General features: G+C 40.1%; 1 protein-coding gene across 1 annotated transcript; it reads right to left on the bottom strand.

Annotated features, from left to right (window-relative positions):
- Positions 1 to 5734: 5734 nt before the first annotated feature.
- Positions 5735 to 7866, bottom strand: LOC134610440 (QRFP-like peptide receptor). Its single transcript, XM_063453400.1, has one exon. It carries the CDS (start codon positions 7549 to 7551, stop codon positions 6232 to 6234), a length of 1320 nt encoding a protein of 439 aa, XP_063309470.1. The 5' UTR covers positions 7552 to 7866; the 3' UTR covers positions 5735 to 6231.
- Between the last annotated feature and the right edge of the window lie 10224 nt (positions 7867 to 18090).

Raw genomic sequence — 18090 nt, 5'->3', positions numbered from 1 at the left:
AATAATTCCCTTCATAATTAAGGGAGACCCAAAAATAGTTTAGTATTTTAACGCAGCCCCGCGGTGATGCAGTTTCCACGAGCATCCCTGGTCAAAGGACAAAACTAATCCCCCTCCTGTAGAGTCCTATATTATATTTTAGCCGGCAGTTCTTTTAGCACGATATGTGGCCACTTATATTCTGCACATGAATAATGTTTAGTTGTTTCAATGATATAGTTCTGTGAAAAGAAGGATTTCTGATCTCGCTATGAATCGCTGGTAATCTCAATTTTTGAGAGTTAAGTAGAATGTACAAAGATCTGACTACAGCGATGGGGCTTTGCAAATATTAATTATACCAGGACAAGAGCAGTACCTGGGTTAGTACATTAAAAAAAAAAAAGCCTTCCCTCTCAAACAAGTAAAACACAAAATTAATTTTAGCATTCACCCCATTGAAACAGAATGGGGTGATCCATATACTTTATCTGGTTGGTGGTCATAGGAGATATGCTGATCTGGAAGACTGTTTGAAAGTTCAGAGGAAATCTGTTATACATTTTCATTTTATGAGATGGAAAATTCCTATAATCCGGATAACTGCAACAAAAATATAAATAAATCCACTGCAAGTTTTAATATGATAATGTTATTTATGAATTGCCAGGCTATTAATATATATATATATATATATATATATATATATATATATATATATATATATATATATATATGTGGCCGTTAATTGGAACACTTTTTACTGTGACATAGAAATGGGCCTTAACCAGCTGTTGAGTGCATTGTAGACTTGCGTACAAAATCTGTCCTCCTTTCCTGGATGGATCAAATGCCTGGTAATCGCTGGGCCTTGCGTATAGACATTTTAAGCCTACTTTATGCACGCTCTGTTTGTTGTTGAGGTTTTTTTTTTCATGAAAGGTTTTAGTCTAAGGCTGCATCAATACTTTTTTTTTTTTCTTAAGTGTATATACACGTGTATGGTATTGGAAAAGGCCAGTTTTTGCTGTAAACCAGGTGGTTATCTTTTATATGAAACCTTTCACGACATTCCCTTTTTTGTTTTTCTATGAAGTATCGTTCCAGAAGTGTTTTGTGACCTTGAGAATGGTTTTATGCATATTGAAAGGCAAGACAAGTCGTCCACAAGAAGATTCTTTATGGTCTTACGAACGACTGTTTTGTTTTATCTTTTGTTCACGTTAATGTTAGATGATGACCATCGCCAAATAATAGTGATAATAAACTGTGAATGACAGTAAATATGTAAACTTTATCACAGCTATAAAAAGGTTTAATTTTATAACCAACAGAGAATACATCACCGATGACTTTACTACAACATGTATGTCGTGAATTATTACAAGGTGTCACCTTGAAAGGATAGACCGGGTAAGGTAAATGACAGCTCAGTACCACCAATAAATTGGAGTCCTTTCTCATGGTTTCCAAAGTTCTGTAGTCTTGTGAATTAGCTAGAGTCAGTGACTCCAAACATCAAAAGTAACTGTTTTTTTAGTAGAACACCTACAAATTCACATAAAGGGTTACTTCATAAATACAGGCCACCATAGTGGTTATGATGCCAGGAGTTGCCTATTCTGGTTATGGGGCAAATCGATTAGTAATGGTGTACCGTGGTCCCCTCAGGCCTCCGAGGCTATATCTCCTCCGGGGTGATGTTTTTCTGTCGAAGCTGGAAGATGATCCAGTTGCCATTCATTGGTTGAGGGCATAGAAACAAATTTGCACAGAATTGACATTAGCCTGCCTGAAGCTATTGTTGGATCTTTTGTTCCAGGCAGGCTAATAACCCCCGATTAACCTGCCGGCAGAAGGTAGAACATCTCCGATAGCGAAGGATTTAAACGCTATGTACAGAATTTCACATCAAAACGCTGCACCTGCAGACTCCAGTCACAACGCCTACCTCAAATCAGTGAAGTGGTCATGGTGCGTGTAGTAACCCTTTAAGTACTGGAATCCGACTACTACTCTGGATTTCTGAGCATTTAAACATTTGGGCCAACCGTTTGTATCCTCACGCAACACGGATTCTCAAACTCTTCTTCAAGAATAATCAACAACCTGGGTTTTCGAGGATGAATTTAGAAACCAATGATTTTGAGAATTGCTGTTCTGGATACATTGCAATGTGTTAATCGGAGACTAATTTGGGAGAGGGGGAGGTAAATCCATGAGGGAACCCAGAGTGCCCTTCTATCTCTGACTGTATATTTTTATCTGTATGATTACCCATGCTGTGTTTCTGGAAACCACAAGCTTCCTGCTTATTCCTCTTCATCAACCGTGTTTCTGTATCGGGAACCTATTCTTATTCTGATTTACCTTTTCCAGTCAGGGAAATTGTAACTAAAAATAAACGCATGTATAATTATATTTTGCAAAAAGGCAATGTCTACCGCTGCTTTTGTGTTTTTTGACACACACAGTTGTAGTCAGGCTTTGTTCTTGTGCAGTGTGTTAATGCTGTCAATTATCTAAGGAAAACTGTCCCAGTTATTTACTCAAGTAAGAATTCAACGTGAGTTCAAAGTGAATTTCAAGTTTAAAGGGACATTCCGGGAACCGATACAACTTTAACACATTTGATAGATTTTAGCCTCATTAATATACTGTGTTTTGTTTTTTTTTGCAAGCTCAAATCTTATATATAGTTTTTGCATAAAATAAATATATTGCAGAATTCTGCACCATAAGCCCTGCCTCCTTAGCCACTCCCCCTCATGCCAGAATGAGTTCCCTATCAAATGTACGTACACAGATCAGACACGACAGCACTGAGTGAGTTGTTTTTAATTCACAACCTGGCTGAGGACAGTCAGAGAAATTATACACAGGTAGTGATATCCTTACTATCTTTCTATTCCGGCCTTAAAATTAACTCTGACTTTCCACCAACACTCCACATGTTTCAGAAAGTGTAATGGAAGGAAGCCTTACACCATTCAAATAACTACCGTGTGTAAAACAGCTTTATGGTTATTGCAATTCACTGATCTGGTGACGTACGGTGTATGCTTAGTCACCCCCCTCATTCTTCTTGAGGGCAGATAAGTAAACTGAGCTATTTAAAAGGAGAGGTGTGTTTTCTTTTTTGAGAGGATATTATGCGCTATTTCCAGCAGTTATTGTGTCAAATTTATTGTTTTGTGGGGGTTTTTGGTTTTATTTTGTCACGGAATACATTTGATTGCTATGATATGACTTGAACTTGCATAACTATGGCAACCATTTCTCATTTTGTTTCCAGGGGTTTTAATGATTAAGATATACAACAATCCCGCATCAATCACTTTATCCCTGAAAGATGTACATTTTATCTTTCCCCAATCAAAGAGGCGCTGGGGTGGCCCTTGCGTTTCTATACTGAGAGAATAGGAATTACCTTCTGGTCAATGGACAATGGACTGAATGGGAATTCTTGCACAGCCTGACTCGTTAGCTGTTTGATTTATTAGACACAGATAATTAGGTATGTCTAATCAGGGAGCCACAGAAGATATTTGAAATCGCAGTTTATTTAGTATCTCTCTGCAAGTGAAAATGGTGGTTTTTATATGAAAGACTAAGCAAAGACGTGGGTTGTGGGAAAAATATAATAATAATAATAATATAACTGGTTTTCTAGTAAAGTTGTTAAATGGCTAAACTGCAGGCATTACTGGTACCAGCTAGTATTCTGGCTGTTTGATCGTGCTGGAGAATGTTGTTTACAGACCAGAGTGGGGTAATAAACGGCAAACACTGGCCTGTGATGTGCATATTCAGGAAACTGTTAAAGCTGAGTTTTGAGATTTTTTTTCTTTGTTTTTAAATCGGCATTTAAAAACAAACTTTTGTACTGTATTTTGAAATTCGGGGCACTTCACTAAACGTGAATTGGTGGAAGTTCAAAGTGAATGTTAAGTTTTAGGCAAAAATAGCTGGACGCAAAACCTAGATGGCTTGGATTTTGGTTTTTATTTTGTGTTTTTTTTAAAACGATTTTGACATAAAATTTCAAATTGATTTTGAATCCCCTTTTAAACTCCCTCTTTAGTGGACAGCTGCACCAGTTTTCAATCAGTACATTTAGCTGTTTAGTGGATAAACCCAAAGTGAATTTTAGGTGATGCTGTTTGGCAGCCGGGGGGGGGGGGGGGTTGCGTTTGTTCGTTCGTTCCCATTTTGTATGATGTCTATGGGATCCATTTTCCATGCTCTCTTTGTGGTCATTGCATGTGAAGATCTCCTCAGAGGATGAAACGGATATACTCCTATTATTTTCATATTCACCCATCAGACCAGTTTTTCTACAGTATTTTAGTATATTGCAAATGAATATTCTCCCTTTAATTCACAATTACCTCTTCATTCCCTTTGTATTTTACCAATAGCTGCTTCTTCCTGTTAACTCTTTTAGCCATCACCACCAAATTTCCCCTGTTACCTCACGTCTCCAATCCCCATTGTATTCTTTAGATTGTAAGCTCACGGGCCATCTAGCTAAGCACTTTGCATAAAGAGCTCCAATGGCTAGATATCAGCTTACGGGCAGGGCTCTCTTACCTCTTGTATTTGTCTGTGTATATTGTACGTTTCTCCACTAATTGTACAGCGCTGCGGAATCTGTTGGCGCTTTATAAATACCATAAATAAATAAATTCTGTCTACGCTTGTTCACTAAATAGTGAATTGTGATAAATGTTGTTCTAATTGGGTTACATTTGCCCATGTTTTGCAGTTAATTGTTTAGTAAATGAACTGATATAAATTCCCAGAACCTGGCTGTTTTTTTTTTTTTTTGTTTTTTTTGTTTTTTTTGTTTTTTGCAGTCTGGTTTTAAAGGGACACTTTAGGCACCCATACCACTTTAGCTCATTGAAGTGGTCTGAGTGCAATGTCTGATAAACTGCAATAATTACCTCTAGTTGCTGTCAATCCGCTTTGTATTCCTAGCACTATAGTATCCCTTTCACTATAGTATCCCTTTCAAGTCCCCGCAGTTCAATGTTTAGTGAATAAGCCCTGTCACTGTACAGATTGGATGCATGCTGATTCAGTATACAGAGTGGGTGTATGTCTGGGTATAGGGGTACAGCAGTTACCCCCTAAACTGTAGCAATCATGCCACCCCTCTCCTTCTCCCTCCCCCTTTCCACCCTCCTGCATAGTGCATGTTTTCCAGCTAAAATTATAGAATTAACTGCAAATGTGCTGAGCAAAATGTAATTCTGTTTAGAATTGGGCTCCAGGGGCTTATTCACCAAATGAATGAAAGCAGAATTTTCAAAGTTCAGTCCCTTGATAAATACAAACCAGGTGTGGATTATTTGCACTTAATGATAAATATCTGGTTTAGATGTGAGCCAGTTCACTGTTTAGCGAATATACCATAAATTCTTCACCTGATGCTAAACTCCCACTCTCAGAATGCTCAGCCAGAGACCATGTTCTCACCATTTCCTACAGCCATAAACAGATTGCTATAAACCTGGTTTTAAGAAGGTAAACACATCCCAATCCTTTCATGTGGCTTCACAGGGGTACATATTATTATATGCTCAGATTAATTTGCTCTAAAGTCTAGCCAACCTTATTGAGCTAGAAGAACAGCAACCACGGGGGAAACAGTTTGATTTAATTTTAATTAAATCTTTGCCATTTTTTATAAGACCAGCTTTTGCTAATTTAATACACTCTGTGCAATTGTGACACAGTTCAATGTAGACAGCTGCTGCTAGGAAATTTAACTCCAACAACTCCACGTGATGGTAAGGGTTAATCCTCCAAAAATCTGAATTATTCAGAGGAATTCTCTTGTAGGAAAATTATGGATTTTTAGCTGTATCGTTACAGACAGCTCAAGGCTTTGACCGAATTTATAAATGAGACACAATAAACATGATGATTCAAGCTTTGCAAAATGTAACTGTTTAACACATTGTATACAGTTTAAATTCCCCCTCCCCCCCCTTCCCCTGACTGCAACCCTTTTGGAACAGTTGGTGGAACCGTTGACCAACCTGGAGTGAGAATTGGATATAATAGATGTTGTTGTGGTGCTGATGTGAACCTTTTGGACTTCACTGTTAGTTCAGCATCAATCTTGATAAATACACAGCCAGTAAAACACTTTATATTGTAGAAGGTGAAGCTGTCAAAGATTTAAAATCTAGGTATACTTCATAAATACTCATCATCAGAAACCTGCCATACTCCCTACTCTTACTGTCCCATGGGTGGAGGTAGGAAGAAGCCAGGGTTGTCCTCACAGACGGTGGTTGATAAAGGACTTTTCTTCTTCTTGATGGGTTCAAACCTTTTGCAAACTCTGCCTCTACTGAAATGAGATGTAAGGTGGTCTCTGGAAGCACTATAATGTAGCAGTGAGGGTCCACGAAGGCTGCCTGGAGTTTGGGTCAGAGACTGACTAAAGACAGAAGCCAGTTTCTCTCTGTAGCTGTTCCTAAACCTTTTTGCAGACCTGTACAGATTGCCAACAAAGCAATAACACAGAGGGTTAAGTGTGGAGTTGGTGAGTCCAAGCCACTGGGCGAATGGTCTAGCCTGAAGAATCCATTCATGTTTTGGCTCATCCAAGACTTCACCGGTGGAAATATGGGTCATATTGATGTCTATCCAGATGTCCAGAGCATATAGAGGGAGCCAGGACACAGTAAACAGGAGAACCAGTGCCACCACCATCTTGGCAATTTTCCTCCTGACTTTGAGCCTTGAATCTGACATGGACCAGTTGTTGTGGTCAATCACAGAGTCCCCTGAGCCCCAAAGCTTACGGCTGGTGAGGAAGCAGATTAAAAGGTTGAATAAAACCGGGAATCCATAGAGTGCACAGAAAAGCAAGAAATTATAGACCAGCTTCATGCGAAGACTTGGCCAGCTCTCAGTACAGACTATAAGTGCCAGCTTTCCAGGGAGAAGGACCAGGTTCTGGGTTTTATTCATGAAGATCAGAGGGATACAGAGACAGGAGGAGGACAACCAGACCAGGCAGATCATGAGGACTATCTTTCTGGTGGTGAAGAAGGATCTGGCATGTAGTGGATTGTGGACACTGTAATATCTGTTCAAGCTGATGAAAGCCAAGGTGAGGACACTGGCTGAGACAGAGACTGCTTGGACAAAGGGCACTGCTCTGCACAAGAAATCTCCAAATACCCAAGCGTTGTGCACCTGGTGGCCAAGATTTATGGGCATGCAGATGCAGATGACCATCATGTCACACACCGCTAGGTTAAACAGCAGATTTCTGGTCCCTGAAACTCTAGAGAATCCACAGCCTCTTCTCCTACGGGACCCCAAGACCCTCAAAGCCATGATATTGCCCACCAAACCCACCAGAAAGGAGATGGAGTACATCACCACCAAAGCAATGGTTCCAGGTTCATGGGTAGACAGGAGGACACTGCTGGAGAAGACTGGAAGCTCCCAGCGACTGGAATTGCCAGGTAACATGTAGGCAAAAAGGGACATATTCCAGGGGAACAGGTCCCCAATGCGATGAGGCAGTTCCATTGCACTCATCTCAAGCTATGAGTGACAGAATAGAAAGTGACCATCTGTCTGCATGGTGTCCCCCTTAATCCCACCATGATATCTTCATCTACAGATTGAGGGAGCAGTCTCTTCGATGTGTCAAAGCCAGAACAGACTACTTTCATGTGGGCACCTGCCTGGCATCCAGGTGGGACATGAAGTTAGTCCTGGTGGAGTCTCCACAGTAATAGACCTTGTCAGCAGATGTGAGGATATAAGATCTGTGGATATCTTCCCAGTTTGAAAGTCTCTCCCTCAATAAGCTGCTGGTGTTCCGTTTGAAGATTTATGTCACTCCATTGGCTCCTCCATGTTCTTGCAGCATGTAAAGTGCTGAGCTGTCCACAGTCTGGGTGCTGAACAAGCCAGAGAAGGAATCGGTGGGCTTTATGGGCTGTGACTGAGTGACTCACACCAATGAGCACCCTCTACCTGTTAGCTCAGACACGTTCCTTTATTCTTCAGCTTCGCCTCCTGGACAGGCTGGTCTCCTGCCGGGGTCACTGTCTGCCTTCTAATCCAAGGTAGAGGGGGGTTAAGGGGTGGTGGTGGAGGAATTATCACATCCTATATATAAATAACAGCAGCATGGGGCTCTCAGGGAATATTCAAATTGTTAAATGACTATCCCTTTCCTCCTGGGTTCAGATTTTGTGAAATGATCTTGACTGAGAGAATTCATGTCTCCCCCCCCCCCCCCCCCCCCCTTCCTTTCATCACGGCTAACCCTCCTTGGGAATTAGGAATTCTAAACAAAGATTACAGATCTACACTGTCATATAGCTTTTAGAACATTGTGTAGCACAGGCACACAGTATACATTGTAGCTATGGCTGGCAGTACAAACTGCTGAGAAAGGGTTAAATAAAAGGGGATTTACTCACTAAACCCCAAATTGTAGTGAATTGGAAACCATTTACCTCTCCCTCTGAGATCCAGTTAGAATTGAACTATTCAAGCTGTTTGCCTCAATGTTTTGCAAATCGCTTTTCAATCCACTACGGTTCGCGGTTTAGCGAATAAGCCCCACTTGTTCAATTTTATCTTTCCATTTTGTAGCAGTGACATAATGGTGTTTTTTATTTTAGATTTTGTACCGTGTCCTTTTCTATTCAGTGTTTTGAACAGTGGGCAATATTTTGTATCTCTGACAATGACTGTTAATGTCTGCTGGCAGAGCATTTATTCCCCAGGATTTTTCAGGTGCCACATTCTGAATGTCTGTGCCAAGACACAGTGCTATAATTAGGATTCGGTGATCTGTGGGTCAGTTTGCACAAAGCAGGCAGCAGTTAATCCGACATAGGATAAATAGTCCAATTTGAGATTGCTCATGCATTAAGCTGACAATGGCAGTCAGATAACCATTATAGAAACTCGTCCCAATATGTTGGGCTTCCATTATACCAGCCCAAAAGAACCGCACTAACTTTGCAGAGAGACGTTTGAAGTGAGGTTACAAAGGCCAGAGCAGTTAGCTTGCCATTTATTTAATTTCTCTTCTACACCTGTAGCTGCAGACAGACTGCCTTAACAAGAGGAAAATGTTTTGTTTGAATTTTTTCATTTTTTTAATTATATGAATACATTGATAAATAGGGGACAATTTTCCTCTTCTATAGTTTTAAATTTAAGGTATTTGAATATGTAAACTTTTAAAATGTTATGATTTTGTCTTGAATTTTTTTTTAACTTATTTATTTTTTCTCTGCATACTTTTTCGACATTATCAGATTGTCATCTCAAACACATTTTTCACATGATATCAGAAGGGAGAGAAATACATTGACAGATTCCCATCTGTTTAATATTCCAGTAACAGTCTGTTCTATGAATTATAGGAAGGATTTATAAGATGTCTTAGTTTGTGTGTTTTTATTTATCTGCTTTTCCCACGCTAGTTCAGACCAATTCTTTGCAGTTTGTGGTTTACTCTCTGAACTGAAATTCATGGATCGATGGACTGGACGAATCTTCCAATTTCCCAACTCGACTTTTTCAACCTAAAAGCGACCATTCCCTTGTCCATTCTCAACTATTCCACGTTTAGGGAATTTAGGCCTTGTCTTAATAATTTCGGAAGAGACTTTAAAATGATTTTAATATTTTTGGATTACATTTCTTAAATTAAAAAAAAAAAAGAATAAAAATCAATATCCAATGAAATCATTTGAAAATCTTAACAAAAATCTGAAATCGATGTTGTGATGTTGAGTGTATAAACCCTTGGCTGTCAAGCTACAACTCAAATTGCATAATAACCAATGTGACTTCATTGGAGATCCAACCTTAGGATTAAATGTATTTTACTTGATGATAAAATTAAAATGTTCCATCCGTTTATCCATCTCTATGTTCATACATTCCTGGCCTGTTTCGATTCTTTTGAGCTAAGAACCTGTTTATTGCAGTTAAAACTCTCAGTATTTTCCAGAATTATTCAATTTCTTTCCACTATGGGCAACCCCCGTATTCTCCTCACTAATTGCAATCCTGGTATTATTGTGCTTTTCACCTTTTGTCCGTAGAGGGCCTGATTAATTTTAGATTTGTTACATAAGTGAGCTTAGCGCATGTATAACCAGAGCAGCCTGTCTAGCGGTGAAATACCCTAAAGTTCCCATCTACACATTAAAACCTCTCCGTAGAAACGGCAACATTTTACATTTTAATGTCACTATGGCAACATAATAATTTCACTGCCTTCATAAAACTCTCAAGATTCCCAACCAGTGATAGAAGTTATAGCTCATCGCGTCTTGTATGTGGGTAACCATAATCCCCCCCCCCCAATTTCTCCTAACCCTACCTAACACTGCTCTACTGTGCATCATTACAACACAGCGTATAGCATTCCCTCCCACCTTAGTGTAATCGTTAATATTGTGGTTACTAACAGTAAAAAAAAAATCTGCATTTAAACTCTAATAATAAAAAAGTGCTTTAATTCCATAACAAGACGTATTTTAGATTCATTATGAGTCACATTAAACTGCACATCAGCTGTTCAGAATTGGCAAAGGAACTGCTAGCTTTAGCCCTAAATTAAAACATTATCCTTTTGATCCTTATGATATTCTTCCTATAACACCTTTTTGGGCCCGATCTTGTCACCCACTTTTTTCCTGCAACCCCAACATCAATGTCCCCATAATATGCAGCATGAGAGTAAATGCGCATGGGCGGCCCTTATTGGTTACTGGTCATCCTTTCACACATGCACGGCAGACTGGCATACCCTCCATGTGATTGTGTTGTCACCATTTACCACTATTGGGTGAGAGAAAAAGATATGATACACTTTTAGTAGAGGCGAGGAGCTGCTGCTGTGTTCTGTGTTACTTCCAAGATGGCTTCTTCTGTCTCTCTCCTGTAAGCACTAGCGCCAATCTCTGGGCGATCAGTCAATGATGACCCCTGAAATTATAGAGCGGTCAATAGCATGCCTCCATTCAAGGTGTGGCGAATTAGCCACTGTTTACTGTATTGTCCTAAAGATGTGTGTATCCCTTTAAGAACCAAGTATGTGTATGCTGCATAGGTTCCATGCGAACAATAGCGTTCGTATGCTGGCGGCAGGAAAAAACGTCAGCATTCATACAATAGTTTCACAAACAGTGAATTTCAACACTGTTCATGAAACAACCAAACTACCGAAGGGAGACCACACACAGGAGGTTGTGTGGCTCTCATTAAGGATTGCAACATTGTTGTAATCGGTAATTAGAGGGATTCAGGGTGGGCGCCGTTCAGCTACCGACCACGCGGCGGTCGGCCATCTTGGATCCTTTGTTAGCCCAGCGGTGTTTTGTCGTCGAGCGCCTGGAACTAAAATCGGCTACTCGACAGCACGAATACCGCTGGACTTCCAAGCTGTTCGGGAGCCCCGGTCCTTCGGTAAAGTGGTTCCCTAAAGTCAATCGGTAGTTTGAATGTAAATTGAATGCAATACTTATTTTGTGCGGCGTTCGGTTATTTATGCTGGGATCTGAGTGGTACATTCACGAAATGTGTTCTCAGACCCCAGCTATCTACCGAAAGTCCATTTGTTCAAATAAAGGGAATATTATAAAAGTTATGGGTTTTAATGTAAAATGCTGGTTCTGCTGCACGGAGGGATAATCCACTTAACTGCATATTCTAGTGGGAGTATCCCTCTCGTCCAGCAGTGCCTGATGGGAGAAATGTTCAGAATGCTAAGTCCCCCATGTAGTCCCCTACTGTATTATCCCTGTTATGTCAGTATGGAAACCCCTTGCATGGGGACTTGCATGAATACTGGAACTGTGAATAAAGACCTCAGTTGACTCCCAGCTTATGTGTCGTCTAGTTCTTGGGAAGGAAGGATTCTTACAACGCTACCAGGATTATTGTATGCTGTATTTATTTGCCTGGATTATTTTATGCTGTTCCTGTTACCCAGCGGAGATACTGTGGATTATACTACCTGTCCACTACACAAGGGTAGCTGGTTCTGCTGCCTGAATGGCAACTCAGTGGAAATTCCTTAGTAATGGACACTAGGCATGTGCAGAGCGGAAACCCATTACAGAATTAAAGAGACGTTAATTTTTTTCCATTTTTATTTATTTTTTTGTCTTGCCATCCTTCCCAAAATAATCTATTTCTAAACTACTGCTAACCTCCCTCCCAGCCCCCTCCCCCCCACCCATAAAAACTGGTGAGGGCACTGCCTCAAGTGCTCCTATGGGTGACCCTCCACTGCCTATACTATCCCCTTGCTGGCACCAAAACTGTTGTAAATGCCATGTTTGAACACACACACGGTCATGCCAGTACACCCCTACTCTACAGCTACCTCAATCACGGTTATATATTATTGATGTCAAGTTTGGCAGTCTTTTTCTGATTACGTTCGTTTTTTTTTTTCTCCATTTTTTTTCTATTAATAAACCTTTTTAGGTTGCAAGCTCATTTTGAGCAGGGCCCACACCACTTATTAGAACCTATTCCAGAGATTGAAGGGTTAATCCTTGCTGCGCACGCTCTACAAGTCTGTGGATTCTAGTTGCGCATCGACCAGCAAGATATATAGATGGTACATGCTGGCAGCCAAGTATCAAATATGTATGTGTTCGCAACAGATCAGTGCCCCTGTGGGAGTGAGGGGGTGTTGCTGTCTGTGACAGTAATTGTGCAAGTGTTTGGTGTTTGACTCCCCCTCTCTCCCCCCACCCTTTCTCCCTACTTCCTACTTCATTGGGCACAAACATAGAATGGTTAATTTCACCATCGAGAGTTGGTGAAGGTACGGTCATTCTGACTGGTTTGAGTGTGATAAAATTAATTTGTTGCTATGGTATGTATTTTATTTATTATATCGTGGATTTCTTCCCCCCCTATCCACCTCTCTGTGCTACACACTAATACTGTATATGGACGCATTCATCGTTACTGCTACACTTTACTCTTATCAGCATCGATAGACAAGCCATCTCCGCAGCCACTCGATAGTGCTATGTGCACTGTGGTATTGTGTCCAAATCTGACCAACCTTGGACGGCAATGATGGGTTTCGGGCACTGGACTAACCAGGCCCGGAACTCACAGCCAATTACTGTTATCCCAGGCCAGAGGAATATGCTGCAGCTAAAACCTCCCTGTTAGGCTTTCCCTGACCCGCTATGTCTAGCCCCTCTGGATTCATGTTTTTTGTCAAACTTCTAAAACTGTCTGATCATTGTCTGGCAAAGCCAAAGTGGAGATCAAAGAATTTGATTTGGCCAAAGATCTTCTTCACCTGCCCGGCCACCCTAATGCTTGGGGAGAGAAGGGAGCCAATGCCCTTACCAAGTTACCAAGGGCATTGGCTCCCTTCTCTCTTGTTACCAATATTCCTAGTACCGACCAGAATGAGCAGTCTACACCTGCCGGAACACACTCTACTGATCCTATGACCCAACACGCACTCTATAGTCCCTATACTCCCCCCACACTCAACAGGTTCTGTAAGATTGTTACACCCAGGGACCCCCAAAAAACTCAGTGTGTGTGTGGACTTTTTATTATAACATTTTTTTTATCAATACAGATTATATCACACAAAAAATCTTTTTTTGTTCTGTTTATATTTTTATGTATTAAATAAAAAACAAAAAAAGCATTTTGCCTTTAACTCTCCAAATCGGTATTCTGAACACATTGCATCCTGAAAGGCATCTTCTCAAACAGGAACAAGCAATTCCAGCCCTTGACAAGAAATAAAAAGCTTGATTTTAAACATCTCCTTGCTTGGGAACAGGAGTCAATCACAGCCTTATTCTTGTGATTGATTTACCTGTCTGTAAGCAATGTCATTCAAACTGCAATTCACAGTGAAGGGGTCTAATCCAGTGATTGGCTAACTTTGTCACTCCAGCTGTTCCTGCACTGCAAATCCCATGGTGCTCAGCCAGCTGCAAGGATTGGGCATCTTGAATGCCTAGGTTAGCCAACCAATGACATCTCTCAACTATTAATTTTAATCAAAGTCAACTGTGTTGTAAATTTTTTTCCTCCCTCCCCCACCCCCCCACTTACCTTGGTTATTTATAGCTTAAAAGTATATGTATATGCTCAAAGGGACACTATAGTTCCCAAAACACTAGCTTAATGAAGCAGTTTTGGTGTATAGATCATGCCCCTGCAGTCTTACTGCTCAATTCTCTGCCATTTAGGAGTTAAAGCACTTTGTTTATACAGCCATAGTCATCCTTGCATGTTACTTACACAGGCTTCATAAACACTTCCTGTAAAGTGAGAGCTAATGTTTAAACGTCATTTACTTCAGTTTATTTAATTTAGAAGTTCTTATCAGCTGGTCTCTAAATAGCCTTCTAAGCCCTACAGGAGCCTCCTGTGTGATTACTTTAGAAGTTATGTCCTGCTTTGTTAATTAAACTTTAAAATCACACACTGTGAGCAGATCTGATTTAAAGTAAAGTTCCATGTAGGCTGTGTGAATCACAGCCCGCAGAGCTTCCTCTCTGCCAGAGATACAGCCCCTTGTCAGGGCCAAGTCCTTCGGCAGCCGCCTAATGGAAAATCCAGCTCTGCTTGCATGACCATATCAATCTATATATGCTGCCACTGTGCGCACTGAGCCGCTGCTGGATGTGTGACCGACCACCGGGAGAAACGGTGCCTGGGTTTAAAGTGTGTGCTGACTCCGGACTGAGAAGCTGTACAAAACTGATCATTCCAGAAAGGAAGTGATTATTCTAGCTGGCTGATTGACAGCCCAAGGAGGAGGGGCTGCCTGCAGGAAAAAAGGAATTTAGCTGCAGAATCCAACTTCTGAATTTTTCTCTCTCTCTCTCTCTCTCTCTCTTTTTTTTTTAAAGAGGTTGTAGGTGTACTATAACCGCTTTGGTAACAAAGTAGTTATAGTGCTTAGTAACCCTTTTAAGTAGTCTCTCCACAATGGGGATTTGTGTGTGCGGTGAAGATTTTATTGATAATGCCTACATGCAGTGGCTTGGTTGATTCTGTGGGCAAAGTTCTTGAACAGCGTAAGTTTCTAGGTATCGGTATATCGAATAACTGTGAGTGAAGCAGGAATTCAACATCTTCCTATAATGTATTTATTTAAAATTCACCACCGCATATTAACTAATCTTCATTCCACTAGAATATTGGGGCTCATGCTGTTAAAATCCATAATTGGTGGCACAGTCTCTGTATACGTCTTTTAAATTGGCACAATCAGTGTGTACACCGTAGACAAACTGATAACTGCCTTTTATTTATTTTTTTTGCTTTTAAAAGTTAAAACTTCTCCCATATTTCGCTTAATTTTTTGTTTGTTTTATGACTCATAAAAGGTCCACATTAGTTGCCGAAGTGAAAGTTGCTGACTATGGCACCTCCTGCGGGTTTGAAGGGGAGATAATTGGTATGGTCTGCGCGCAATGAATGGCGAGCGAAGTCAGGTCTTTTCATAACTGTAAACATAAAAGATAACAAGCGCTATTCAGAGATGCAACTGTAACTTTCTTTGAAAAAGCCTGACATACGGATACTGCATTTCAATGCAACACACAAAATGATCGGTTTGAAAAAAAGGCACTTTCAAAGCGCTGAATTACCTGCAATTTAACTTTATTCATTCGAAATCTTTTGCAAAAAATCTTGAGTGAAAATAGGAGCACCTGCAAGCCCGGCTGAGCTCTTCGACTTCTATAGGTCAGAAGAGGGGAGGAAGGTGTGACATCAAAGAGTACGTTCTTACATTGGCCATTAACGAGTGAAATGTTTCAGATGATGTAAAGACTCTAAAAAGCCCTGTGTGGTTAAAGTACACCTGTCCTCTTTATATAATCCTGCTTTTAGCGCTTTCAAAAGTAAAACTTGTGTGGGCACAATCGCCCATTGTTCCCAGGAAGCCTGAATGGCTGGAACGCACAGACACAGACACACACACACACACACAGCAGTCTGCTTTAGAAACGATCAGAGGATTTGTGACTTTCACACAACGTTGTCATTTGACAACCGAATGTTGCTCATCTTTTGAGCTACTTTATTTGTGGGGCTGCACAAAGAGGAAACTAAAATGTTTTTATTCCTTGAAAGTAAATCAAGTTATGCAATTTTAGGATTACAATATAGAAAGAGTGATCTGTGTATAAAAGGAGCTTAGTGTGTTATCAGATAAACCATAAATGGATAGACAGCAGCTCTACACACGTGTAAATACCCCAATAATTTCACAAGAATAGTGACAAACAGGTAACCCAGGTGGCACAAACCACCAAAAGAGTACAAATTGTGGAGCGCTTCACAAAATGTACTCTTCTGGTGGTTTGTTCCACCTGGGTTACCTGTAAGTCAATTTTAGGATTAAAATGGCTAACTGATAGGGTAGACAGTGTTTATATTTTTTAGTTTCATTCAGATTTTTTTTCTTGTGCTCCTCCAAGTGAATTCATTCTTATATAGCACATTTAAAGCTCTTCAGAAACAGTTGACACCACTTCTACAAAGATGGATATTCTTCACCTTTCTGATAACATTAAGCAAATATTTACCACTCGACTGAATTATCTCCTATGGGAGAAGAGGTTCATCCTAGAACAGGATGGGTTCAAGGCTGCAGAGGAAGATTATGACCAATATAGCTCAGTTTTCAACAACTACAGGCTTACCACTATGTAAATATAAACTGGACGATCGGAGCAAGAACATAAAGATTCTTGGTATAGTGGGTGTGGAGGATGAAGAACTGCCTCACTTCTTACGGTGCCTTTTCACATCTGTATTACCAAAGCCATCTTTTTAGATATAACCCATCACCTTTTCCTGACAGCTGGAGCCCCAGGATTTGCTTACTGTGGTGTTATTGTACAATGTCCAACCCGCTACGACAAGAACTGCATCATGGTGGCACTCCATGTCCCCTTATGTGTTTTGAAAATACTCGTCTTTCTTTTTTACCAGGAAAGCATAATCTACCTTAAACTGGAGATGTACCAGGAATCCTGTAACCGTGGCACTGATGGATGGTGATGGGGTCGTCCCTGTAACCGTGGCACTGATGGGGTCGTCCCTGTAACAGTCGACTGATGGATGGTGATGGGGTCGTTCCTGAGCGCTTCTTAAGTGGTCCTCCCTTGTGCATATGCCTCTCTAGATGCTTTGATAATCTCTGTATCATGTGTATATAAACAATGTTGCCTTATGTTCTTTATCTACCACAATAAAAAAAAATATTTAAATATAAAACAAAAGCCAAACTCTGTGTGTGTATATATTAGTTTTAATTTGCTGCAAATAAACTTATAAATTGTGGGAAACCGTTTTGTTTTTTTGCATATCAATGCAGTTACAAACAGACAACCAGTAGTTCTTTACACTATAGCACACTGTGTACCTTGCATAGATAAAACACCAGATTCCTTCATTTATTATTTTAAACAAATCATTTAAACATTCGTGTCAGCTTCATCCAATATTTCATTTTCAAAAGACTTGACAGTACAATTATCTTGGCTCTTTTATAAAAATAAATTGCTACACATTTCAACTCTCCAGCTATGTGGTTTAGTTAGTAAACACCATGTATTGATTTGAAAAGTAATGGCTAATTTAATGAGCAGACTTGTTCAGATTACAGTTAATCTATGCCTAGTACTAATTTATTAGTCCGGTATTTTCTTGTCCTAAGAGCCCAGCGGTAAATATCAGATGGATCGATTCATTTGGACATGGAGTAACAGAAATTTGATTTGTCCACAAGTCTAGCTGTGACTAAAGTAGAATTGGGAATTTTTCCAGACTTACTTCTAATTTTCTTACGTTTGCTGGTTTTGAGGACAGTTTAATATATCAGCAGTTTCTAATCCTCACTGTAGGTGGGAATTTTCAAAACAAGGCAGAAAAAAAAATAAAATAAAAAAGTCCTTTTGCTATTTTCTAAAATTTGTTTATATTTAAATCAAGCCGCGAAGAGCATAGGCTCTCTGTTGGCAGTGGCTTGTTTTTATTTTAAATCCACAGTGCACTTTGTTTTGTTCAGCATTAACATGA

This window comes from Pelobates fuscus, chromosome 5 (assembly GCF_036172605.1).
Source record: "Pelobates fuscus isolate aPelFus1 chromosome 5, aPelFus1.pri, whole genome shotgun sequence".
In the NCBI taxonomy this organism is placed as follows: Eukaryota; Metazoa; Chordata; class Amphibia; order Anura; family Pelobatidae; genus Pelobates; species Pelobates fuscus.
Note: the sequence above shows the minus strand (reverse complement) of the source record. Positions and strands in the feature narration are given on the sequence as shown.